Raw genomic sequence first — 12,857 nt, forward strand, 5'->3', positions numbered from 1 at the left:
ACAGCAATCGTTTTACTCTAACAAAATGCGTTCTATATTTTCTATTAATTCACTACCCATCACTTCATATAATGACTGAACATCAACAATTGCAATATTTCTTTTATTTTGTTCGAAAAAGAAGGCCCAACATTAAAAAAGCTAAAAATAGTCATGATAATTTGTTCTTGAAAGTAGTATCAGCAGTAATACTAGGGCGCTCCGATAAGCACTTAGCCCACAAAAAAAACGAGCTCTTTTTCCATTGGAAAAAACAAGAATCCAATATATTGCTTTGCTGACGACAACACACTTGTCTTGTCATTCCATTTGGATTCCAGGACATCGGCTACGGAGGCACATCTTCACCGGCAGCAGGAGGATGCATATCTTAATGAGAATCTAAAAGTGATTTTGAATTGGGGTGAAAGTAACCAGGTTCAATTCAATGCTACAAAAACCCAGGCATCTGTTTTCTCCAAGAAAATAAATGCATCCGAACCAGATATAATAATGTCAGGTCAGACAATTCCGCTTTCTGCTTCGGTAAGCTTGTTGGGTGTTAAAATGGACACCAATATGTCTTGGCACAATCATGTCGCTGTAATTGCAATGGCTGCTTCTTAAAAGCTTGGAACACTGTTCCGAACAAGAAAACTGTACACACCTCAGCAAGTTTTGATGCTTTATAAAGCTCAGATCAGACCTTTTTTGGAGTATTGTTCTCATGTATGGAGCTCTGCCCCCAAACATAACCTGAAGTTGCTGTATTCCGTCCAGAAAAGAGCCGTCCGCTTGACTGGAGGCGGGAACATCACGTGCAACCTTGATAACCTGGAACATCGAAGAAAGGTTGGAGATTTGTCCCTCTTCATAAGATACTTTCGCGGGAAGCGGTACATATCGAAGTACGAAACGGACTGTGGGTGCTCATCGTTTTGAGATTCAACTCAGTACACCCCGAACTTCACTGTTTGAGAACTCTTTCATCTGGAATCTGGATCTAATCTCCAACGATTCAAATCCAATGTGAATCTCTACTATCGCACAGGCACCGCTCTGAGAGCGCCTTAAGGATTTTCCTGTAGTGCTTAAAAAAAATTATGAAATCCACGAACACGCCCTCTTCCACACATAAAACTACGACCACGATTCGGCCGAAATTTTGACAGCAGCCGGCTACGAAAATGTATTTACACGATAGTGAATTTCTCTTGCGATAGTTGCGCCCTCGAGCGGTGAGGCTAAGTATTTATCGCCCAAAAGCTTATGTGACTGAATTTTTTCACATCTTCTGCACACGTTCTTAGGCATATGCGGAAATGTCGGTATTTCTGAATTTCTATTTCTATTTCTATTTCTATGAAATTAATGCATTAGTACTTTATTTTGAAGTAAAATTGACAGATGAAACTTCCATCTGGGAAAAAACATTAATGTGTTTCCCAGATGACGCTCAGTCGCCATCTTGAAAGTTTCATCTGTCAATTTCACTTCAAAATAAAGTATTCGTGCATTTATTTCATTATCCCAAATTTCAATTTTTTGAGTTGACCCATTCAAAAAATAAAAGTGGGGGACATTAAAGAAATGCACTCTATGATAGCGTATAAGGAACGCTGGCATTAGTGTTATTTGCAATCACGATTCAACCGGTATATCAAAAGTCATAACTTCATTCATCATCAGAAGTTGACTTGAATGAAATGTAACTTCCTGCATCAGTAATTTCTCATTTTTTTTCAAAATTGCCATGAGATTAGTGTCAGTATTTCACAATGACCTAGAACTTTGTATTTATGTTTTACTTTCTCTGGTATTATTGATTGCCTATGCTCATGTGTTTTATTTTGTTTCAGAATTCAACTAGTAATTTATTCCAATGTCCCACAGGTGAGTAGTTTTATAGTACTTGAGAGATTGAGTCTGAATAGAATATCTTACCTGCTTCAATATATCAATATTGATAATGGATATTCTTTGCTTATTCAAATAATTACAACGGGTGAAAGTTATAACTATTTTTGTTTCTTGAAAAATGAAAATAAAGTTTCATCAACCTTTGCTGAATGTCCTTGAGAGTTTAGTTGTGAACGATATCATACAGAAGTTTTTAAGTGATAGTCAACAGTTTATTCAATGAAAAGCAGAACCAGAAAAGAGAGAGATATAACTTATGCGGTACCCTGGACAAATTATTGTTTTCATTACCTTTATTAATTGCATGAATTAGTTAGTGACCATGAGAACAGATATGTAGTCATATACATTTGATAGCGCAGAACGAAGCTTATTTCATGAACCACTTGATTGCAAATACAAAATTAAAAAACACCATCACTTTTTGTAGAGAAATATGTCTAGTTTTGAGAACTGTGAGATTTTTTTTAAGTTATAACTTTCCTGCTGAAAATCCAAACAACAATAAGAAATGCAATGAGTTTAGTCATATCCTCGGATCATGTTGGTAATTTTTCAATATATACTCCTCAAATGATCATGTTGTAATGTACAGATGAAAACTACATTGACTATGCTTAGTGTTTCTACGAAACGAAAACAAGAGATTTTCGACTCTTGACTTGTCTTGTCTCGAACAAAATAAGATTTCTTTCTCTCTTAAAAAAATGTGTCTCGACATCGATAATCAAAATTACAATTATAGAGCTTTAACATATTTCGGACAAACAACAGAAAAAATAGCTTCATTTTTGAATAAACAAGATAATAAAATTGGATATCAAACAGGTAGACGTTGGAAAATTTAGTCAACAATATTGAAGACAAAACATAAAATTTCAGGAAATCAGGAGTATATGAATTGAATTGCGGAATTTGTCCTAAGGTATATATTGATCAAACCTGTAGAACATTTAGGAATCGCATCCAGGAACATCATATGAGATATGTGAATAAGAAAACACGTTCAACGTTCAACTTGATCATATTCAAATCATCTTTTAGAAGAAAATCATTTATTTAACGAATATTTCGAAATTTTGCACATAGAAAATAAGAGTTGAAGGCTAAATTATTTGGAATCATTGAAAATTATTAAATTTAAAGATTCAAACATTTTACATAATGAACAACTGGATTTGAATAGATCACCATTAATAAACTTGTTTTCTAAAAAACTGATGTTATCCTAGTCTTCATATACATAAATAAAAGTTGACTAGATGTAGAAATAATATATGTGCTAGACAATTATGATTGAGTATGTGCCTGAGCATACGAATACTCCTTTATCAATTGGAAAATCCTTTTTACGCAAGAATATCTTGTATCAGCACATTGTTTACTCCTCGATAGTTTTTCAATAAGTATTTTTAACGAGTGATACTGTTCGATGTTGATTGATTGCGTTGCCAAACAATATTATAGGCCACAATCCGTCAGTTTTATTCAGCCATTCAACTACTTGAAATTCCTCTGCATTTACATTCAACGGGTAAAAATGAATCACCCATACCATATCTAGAACCGTACTCAATAACGGTTTTATCAATGAGGAAGGTTGATGATGCGGAAATATGCATACTGTAAATATTAGAAATATTGTATTTTGCAGATGTGAAATTGAGTACAGATAATGTATACAATATCCATAATTCAATAACAGTGTGTTGTGTCGACTTTTATCTTTCAAAATAACAGTTGGGTTGAGTAGTTGGTAGGCTAACATAGAAAAAAAATTGATAAAATTTGATTTGTTTATTTGCCTTCGTAGTTGCCTTTGAGGGCAATTCAACGATTATAGCCGTCATACAATTTTCCGATACAATTTTTTAAAACTATTTTTCTTTAGCCTCAAAATAGGCCTCACATTCGACGATTACCTCTTCATCGAATAATGATAATAATGTTTTATTCGTACTATTGCATTACATATCTCAATTGTACCAATCAGAAAATGAATAAAACAGAAAAAACCAGCGTGGCATGAATTCTTTGTCACGCGCGAATTCATCTTGTGAATATCTTTCCAGTGAGTATTCTCTTCGAGATCCGAGAACAGAAAAAAGTCGCTGAGGGCCAGATCTAGAGAATACGGTGGATGCGGAACCAATTCGAAGCCCAATTATTGCAATTTTGCCATCGTTTTCATTGATTTGTGAAACGGTGCATCACTTCTTTTTCTTTGATATATGTATGTATGAAATAGTCGCTGTTGCTGGTTTTTTCCCTTTTCAAGATAATCCATGAATATGATACCATGCGCTTCCCAAAATACTGATACCGTAATCTTTTTAGCCGACTCTTGCGAGTCTGCACGCTTTAGAGTCAATTCACCACGTCCAGTCTACACAGATGACGATCGTTTTGATTCTGGTGTGAAACTATGTAGCCATGCTTCATCTATTATCACATATTGTCGCATAAATTCGGGCTTTTATGGTGGAACAGTTTCAAAAACTGCTCAAAATCATCAATTTGTTGTTGTTTTTTATCGATTCTGAGCTCGACCAGCATCCACTTTGGGTACTTTCGGTTCTGGTGCAGGTGATTTCAGTCGGAGATCCAGGACAGAGATATCAACCTCCCTAGGAACCTATGCGACTGTATTTCAAGCGGAAATTTACGCTATTGAAGTGTGTGATGAGCTGTCGCGAACCATAGGGAGTGTTGTCAAGAACTATTACACTATTCACATCCAAATTTGAGATCATTGTGTTTTCAAACCATTCCTCGAAAATATTAGCTTCCATATTCTTATGATAGTCAACATTACAGTCCTCAAGTTTTTATCCACATAATTTCAAAGAATTCAGAACCCATCCTTTACTTCCTCCGCAAAGCACAATAATGAGTCGTGATTCTTTGTTTGCAGGCATGTTGGGCGAACACATTCTCGAACCATCAGTCCACCCTTTCGTAACTGTGTCGTGAGTGTCATACCAAGTTTCGTCCAAATAGAAAATTTGCCGTTGTTCTTGTCTACATTTAGTTATTTGTTCTAAGTATTGGTTACGCAATTCCACTATTCTTCTGCTTTCCATAACTGCTTGACGTTTGTTTATTATTTTAAATTGAAATCCTAGTTTCTTTATCCAGTTCTGAAGAGTTTTGTCACAGCAGCTCACGTTATGGCCGGAAGTATTCAATTTCTTCTTTATGATTTCAGTTGTAGGAATCTCATTGCTTTTGTAACAGTCGTATATTGTTTTATTCAATAATTTTATTAGATGAACATCTAAAGGTTTCGGTAATCCTATATCACATCGCGTCTTGCGTTCATAAGGTTTGTTTTTGACTATTTTACGTACACTTGAGAAATGAATTTCGGTCAAATCTGATGTTGCTAAACAGCTGAACCTGTAAGCATATTATCGAGACGAAGATACCAACATAATAAAATAAAAAAATCACTAATCGAATGTTTGTACCCCGGAAATTTGAACATTCACCTTAGTTTTTCAACAGACCTCGTAGGTTCATATGAGTTGTTGAAGACAACTTGGTGAATATTCCACACAATCATAAAGAAAATGTATTTTGGAGAAAAAGGATGACTAAGAATTTAAAAGAATTTCGATTCGTGAGCCGGCTGTCTATTGAGAGAGAACACGTTATTCGGGTGTGTCTGAAATGCGATTCATATTCGATGGAGGGACAAGCTCGCCGAACAACATTCTTTGCTCATATTAATGAAACTAACTGTGTAAGTGTGTCAAAATGTATCTGAACAATTCATGGGAACCCACATGAATGAGATAGGCACATTTCCAATGCGGAAATTTATATGTTAACGAACTGATTCGTGCAGTTTGGAAGTTTTCGCAGGAAAATTTACTAGATTAAGGAACCGTTAGCGCACACAGAATAACACTGACAATATTAATGAAAATCTCTGTATTTCAAATGTATTCTAAACATTTTTTCGTCGACACACCTTCCAATAAAAGTTGAATGGAGAGTAAAATTTATTTGAAGTTGTTTTGAGAGCAGAAACAAGTCCTAGGAAACATCTACGTAAGCTGTAGTGACAAACACGTACAAATTAGATTGAAAAACCAAAAAGTTTACATTTCATATCAACAAAATTCATCAGAATTAAATGATGACACTTTCTCCAGAATCAATATTTGGGATTTGTTCCATTTTGCTGCACACGGAGACGGTTTGATTAAGGATTGAAGGATGACGAAACCTAGTCGTATACTTGATGAGTAGAATTTGGAACTTCTGACCTGAATTGAATCTAATGAAAACAGTTTTTGCAACAGAACAAAAGTTAGGCATTAGTTCTTACTCAAAATCTCCAAGTTCCTACTATGTTTAGATTGAAAATGAAACGTCTAAAACACACTGATGTGTCATTCTTCAAAAAAAAAACCTAATTGGAATTAACCGAAGTACCGAATGGCCTTGACATTTTCATGTTGATGTAGCGTAGGTTTGTACCAATAAAAGAATTCATGGTTGAAGGTTGATGCTTGCCTGCAGAGAGAATTGCAAAATCATTTATATAACATATTACTCACTTCTTTTCTACTTCTACAGGAAATGAAAATTATATGAAAATGTATTCTCATCCTTCAACAATTTCCTAATAAAAGATTGCAGAGTACACAGAATGCACGTAAAAAATAGTAGGTAGAAACTTTGATCTCAGTCGGGAAGTATAAATGTATAATTCATGAATACAGAAATATGAGGAAACATATTGGAGAACACTCTGAATTTTTATAAGAAGAGTCGTTTTTATCACTTCTCACTTCAGATTGTTCTATTTAGAGGTTATAATTTCAAATTTTGCATCCATAATCTGACCTAGTAAGACTGATGAGATTTATAATAATAATAATAATAATAATATACTTTATTGTCATTAAGAATAACTCTTGTGGACAAAGCTTGTGAAAAATAAATATAAATGTAAGTATAGAAATATAAAATGTGAATATAAAAACACCTACTAAAAAGTAAAGTTAGAAAATTCACTATAGTTCAACGTCGAAATTTTGTATCAACATGGTTGTGTACAGATTTGTTTAAAAATATTATCAACACTTATATAATACACATACAAAGATATATACCTATATATAATATTACGTAAATAAACGTACCCATTACAGCAGACAATCAAACATTTATATCCAAACGAGGATATAAACAAAAATCCTATACAACTTAAATTCAAATATACACATTTTGTCACGTAAATTTGTCGTTATAGAAATTATAATAAGTACTATCTGTCAAAAATGTTTTACGTTTATTCTAAACATTTTGTTGGTCAAATTTGCCTGTCTTATATCTGAGGGCAAGTAATTAAACATCTTGACCCCATTGTGATAAATAGAATTCCTGACCGAATATGTTAAAGGAATTGGCAATTCCAACGCGGTGGAATGGGTGCCATAAGAATTGGGACATATTTCTGTAAATGAGGCAAACCGATTCCAAAATAAACAAAGCAATCACTGGTAAATTGTAAGGATCTAACAGTAGATGCCACCAGAATTCTTTACCTAGCCTAAGTAGGATCTATTTTGGAGTATGCGTCACCAGTCTGGTCTCCTCATTATGCTGTACAGTGACAAAATAGATTCCTTAGACTTATTACCTTCAAATCTGGCCTAACAGTTGGAGAATATGATTATTCGGATATACTTGATATTGCGAACCTTCACATGCTTTCTTTTCGTAAAACAAATAACGATATCATTACCTTGTATGAAATTATATACTGTGACATTTATTCTAATAATCTATTATATTAAGTCTCATTCCCATTACCTGTTCGTTAAACTAGGAACAACGATCATTTTTGTAACCCTGATCATCATACCAACTATGGATACTTCTCACCCATGTCAAGGTTTATGCGAGAACCCAACCGTCTTAGTTGTGACATTATTGGAACGGAATTTAATAACTGGCGTGAAGTTATCCACAGATTTCTGGCCACACATGCTGGCGTAGAGGAAAATAAAAACCTCTGGTTGGGATACGAAATTATTAGCACCCGTACTAATATCTGTGGCTGGAAGTACCTATTCACTAAAGGTTGAAGGTGGAATTATTAAGACTATTTGGTGTAAAACTTTTTTATAGAATCTTGAGTAGATTGACGCGTTGATAACCGTTTTCTCATCAACAATACAGATTCAGGGAAGAATAATATTGGAAATGTCAGACTTACTTTCCAATACCCCATGTAGAAATGATACCCGATGATGTGCGTCCATCGAAATCACACAACTTTCATAGTTTCTTGAGTAGATTAACTTGGTGATAACGGTTTTCTTGTCATCTAAACAGATTTCGAAAAAGAAAATGTTGAAACAATCAGACTCATTTCATGAGATCATCTGGTTCCAATTCTAGAAGGGGTTTAAAAAAGTTAGTTTGATCGTTTCAACAATTTTATTCTCGAAATCTGTATGGGTGACAAGAACACGGTTTTCACTATATGTATTGATCTACCCAAAATTCTATAAGAGTTGTGTGATTTTCATGAACGCACATCTTCTGGTTTCAATTCTACAAGGTGTTTTAAAAAGTGAGTCTGATTGTTTCAATATTTTTCCTGGAAATCTGTATGGGTGACAAGATAACTGTTATCATTGCGTCAATCCACCCGAGATTCCATAGTACTTGTTCGATTTTTATGCACGCACATCATCTGGTTTCAATTCTACAAGGGGTTTAAAAAAGTTAGTCTGATCGTTTCAACAATTTTATTCTCGAAATATGTATGGGTGACAAAAAAACGGTTTTCACTGTGTTGATCTACCCAAGATTCTATAAGAGTTGTGTGATTTTCATGAACGCACATCTTCTTTTTCCAATTCTACAAGGAATCTCAAAAACTGAGTCAGATTCTTCCAACATTTTTTTTTTCGAAATCTGTTTGGGTGACAAGATAACTGATATCACTACGTCAATCTATTCGAGAAAATTTTCAAAACTTTTTCGACTTTTATGCAAGCATATCAACCGGTTTCAATTCTACAAGTGGTTTAAAAAAGTTAGTCTAATTGTGGCAACAATTTTTTTATCGAAGTCTGTATGGCTGACAAGAAACCGGTTTTCACTGTATCGATCTACCCAAGATTCTATAAGGGTTGTGTGATTTTCATGAACGCACATCTTCTGTTTCCAATTCTACAAGGAATCTCAAAAAGTGAGTCAGATTCTTCCATTTTTTTTTTCGAAATCTGTTTGGGTGACAAGATAACTGATATCACTACGTCAATCTATTCGAGAATTTTCAAAACTTTTTCGACTTTTATGCACGCATATCAACTGGTTTCAATTCTACAAGGGGTTTAAAAAAGTTAGTCTAATTGTGGCAACAATTTTTTATCGAAGTCTGTATGGGTGACTAGAAAACGCTTTGCACTATATTGATGTACCCAAGATTCTATCAGGGTTCTGTGATTTTCATGAACGCACATCATCTGGTTTCGAAATCTGGTACTACTACGTCAATCTACCCGAGATTCCATAAGACTTGTTCGTTTTTTATGCAGGCACATCATCTGGTTCCAATTCTACAAGGGGTTTTAAAAAGTTAGTCTGATTTTTGCAACAATTTTTTTCTCGAAATCTGTATAGGTGACAAGAAAATGGTTTTCACTATATCGATCTACCTAAGAATCTATAAGAGTTGTGTAATTTTCATGAACGCACATCTTCTGGTTCCAATTCTACAAGGAATTTTAAAAAATGAGTCTGATTGTTGCAACAATTTTTTTTATCGAAATCTGTATGGGTGACAAGAAAACGGTTTTCACTATATCGATCATCCTAAGAATCTATAAGAGTTGTGTGATTTTCATGAACGCACATCTTCTTATTCCAATTCTACAAGGAATGTCAAAAAATGAGTCTGATTGTTTCAACATGTTTTTTTTTTCGAAATCTGGTATTACTACGTCAATCTACCCAAGATTCCATAAGACTTGTTCGTTTTTTATGCACGCACATCATCTGGTTCCAATTCTACAAGGGGTTTTAAAAAGTTAGTCTGATTTTTGCAACAATTTTTTTCTCGAAATCTGTATGGGTGACAAGAAAACGGTTTTCACTATATCGATCTACCAAAGAATCTATAAGAGTTGTTCAATTTCCATGAACGCACATCTTCTTGTTCCAATTCTACAAGGAATCTCAAAAAATGAGTCTGATTGTTTCAACATGTTTTTTTTTCGAAATCTGGTATTACTACGTCAATCTACCCGAGATTCCATAAGACTTGTTCGTTTTTTATGCACGCACATCATCTGGTTCCAATTCTACAAGGAATTTTAAAAAATGAGTCTGATTGTTGCAACAATTTTTTTTATCGAAATCTGTATGGGTGACAAGAAAACGGTTTTCACTATATCGATCTACCTAAGAATCTATAGGAGTTGTGTGATTTTCATGAACGCACATCTTCTTGTTCCAATTCTACAAGGAATCTCAAAAAATGAGTCTGATTGTTTCAACATGTTTTTTTTTTCGAAATCTGGTATTACTACGTCAATCTACCCGAGATTCCATAAGACTTGTTCGTTTTTTATGCACGCACATCATCTGGTTCCAATTCTACAAGGGGTTTTAAAAAGTTAGTCTAATTTTTGCAACAATTTTTTTCTCGAAATCTGTATGGGTGACAAGAAAACGGTTTTCACTATGTTGATCCACCCAAAATTCTATAAGAGCTTTGAGATTTTCATGAGCGCGCATCATCTGGTTCCAGTTCTAGAAGGGGTTTAAAAAAGTTAGTCTGATCGTTTCAAAAATTTTATTCTCGAAATCTGTATGCGTGACAAGAAAACGGTTTTCCCTGTGTTGATCTACCTAAGAGTTGTGTGATTTTCAATAATTTATTAGATAACCATAATGAATTTATTTCCACCAATAATATGGAAGTATTCAATCTCCATATAGTCTTTTTCAACTAAAATTACTTTTTTAATCCGTTTCTGCCAGTCTTCTTCAGTAATATTAGATACTTCTTCTTTATATAGCTCTATTACCTTCGTATCAAATTTTGGAAAATTATTTTTACGCCTGATGCTTTGTTTCAATTTTCCCCAAATCAACTCGATGGGATTGAAAACACAAAAATAGGGGATAAGTCTCAGTATGGTGTGTCCATACTTTTCATCAATACTCTCAAGGGCATACACTTTTTCAAATGTTTCCGTCTGTGAAACTTCAAATAGTTGGTTTTTGGTATAGTAATCTTCAAAATACAAATTGTTATTCATTGAAAAATTTTGTATTTCATCTCTTTTGGTACTTTGATGAGCTATCGCGAATTATAGGAAGCGTTGTTAAGAACTATCACACTATTCGCATCCAAATTTGAGATCAATGTGTTTTCAAACCATTCCTCGAAAATATTAGCTTCCATGTTCTTATGATAATCAACATTGTAGTCCTCAAATTTTTTCCACATAATTTCAAAATATTCGGAACCAATTCTTTACTTCCTTTCCAATGCACAATGATTAGTCGCGATTCCTTCTCTGTTGGGCGTACACATTCTCGAACCATCAGTCCACCCTTTCGTCCAAATAGAAAATGTGTATTTGTTCTTGTCTATATTTAGTTATTTGTTCTAAATATTGGCTAAGCAATTCCACTCACTATTCTTCTGCTTTCCATAACTGCTTGACGTTTGTTTATTATTTTAAATCTAAATCCTAGTTTCTTTATCCAATTCTAAAGAGTTTTGTCACAGCATCTCACGTTATGGCCGGAAGTATTCAATTTCTTCCTTATAATTTAACTTGTAGAAATCTCATTGCTTTGGTAACAGTCGTATATTGTTTTTTCTATAATTTTATTAGATGAATATTTCAAAGTTTTGGTAATCCTGTATCATATCGCCTCTTGCGTTCATAAGGTTTGTTTTTGTCTATTTTACTTATATTTTACTTACTTTACTTACAGAAAGGAATTTCGATCAAATCTGATGTTGCTTGTAATAGTTTGTTTCCCTCGAAACCAAACTTGAGATATAGATTCTTATATACATTGAAACATTCTCTCTGTTTCAATATTCAAATGCATCCGAGTCTTATTCACATTGTTTCACATTGTCCACCGTAGCTATTAGAATCACTACACTGAGTTCTTATCACACTATTACTATTAATACTTGTCCAAGAACGCCACAGATAACAAAAATTTTAAGTTATTATAACATTTCTATGTATTGTTTTTTTGGTCTTTGAGACTGCCACCACCTTTAAATGTGCACAATATCGTTTACTTCGACTATACCCGGTTGGATTTTGTTTCATCTTCTTGCGACTCTTATTCCAAGAATTGCTGAAAGTGTCGACATACGTACCTATATTGCTATGATAAAATTTTTAACGAAAAAGGCGTTTTGATTGTGAAATAATCATATTCATTCCAATAATCTCACTATAATATTCATACTATCGGAAAAGGCTTGATTCAATGTTCAATATTAAAAAAAACTCTGGGTTTGAAAAAATCTTCTGGAACCTGTATATTACGTATCTCGACAAGAAGAATAATTGCCCTTGATTATGTTCATATTCTCTTCAATTCTTGAATTATATAATCAAAAATCCCTTGCCATTGACATAATATTCACATTATCTTAGAAAAGTGATATAAGTACCTGCGTAACCAATTACATTTATGCTACAACTAGTGTGACCTTTATTGAGAATAATAATTCTTCAAACGAGGTCTCGTAGAAGAGAATAAGACTTACATAAAGGTAAAATCACATGGCAAACACACACTCACTTGGAGAGTTATTAAAAGTACAGCATTCCTTTACTAAAACCAGTTGCAACGACGAATATTTACGTAAGATTTAGCATTATCAAGTTGCTATTAGAAATAACGGATGCATACTGGAAGAAAACAGTATCAAAACACCTGCA

The 12,857-nt window shown here is 33.8% G+C and overlaps 1 protein-coding gene across 2 annotated transcripts in view; it reads left to right on the forward strand.

Moving 5' to 3' along the window:
• The window catches only part of uif (sushi, von Willebrand factor type A, EGF and pentraxin domain-containing protein uif), a 152,048-nt gene that overhangs the window by 46,016 nt on the left and 93,175 nt on the right, over positions 1-12,857 (forward strand). For both annotated transcript variants that reach the window (XM_074171664.1, XM_074171665.1), the window contains exon 3: positions 1,839-1,872. In XM_074171664.1, coding sequence (XP_074027765.1) covers positions 1,839-1,872 — 34 coding nt within the window. The remainder of the gene's footprint in view (positions 1-1,838; positions 1,873-12,857) is intronic.

This window comes from Leptinotarsa decemlineata, unplaced genomic scaffold (assembly GCF_025532065.1).
Source record: "Leptinotarsa decemlineata unplaced genomic scaffold, Ldec_3_MD MMD2_tig00000026_RagTag_RagTag, whole genome shotgun sequence".
Taxonomy (NCBI): Eukaryota; Metazoa; Arthropoda; class Insecta; order Coleoptera; family Chrysomelidae; genus Leptinotarsa; species Leptinotarsa decemlineata.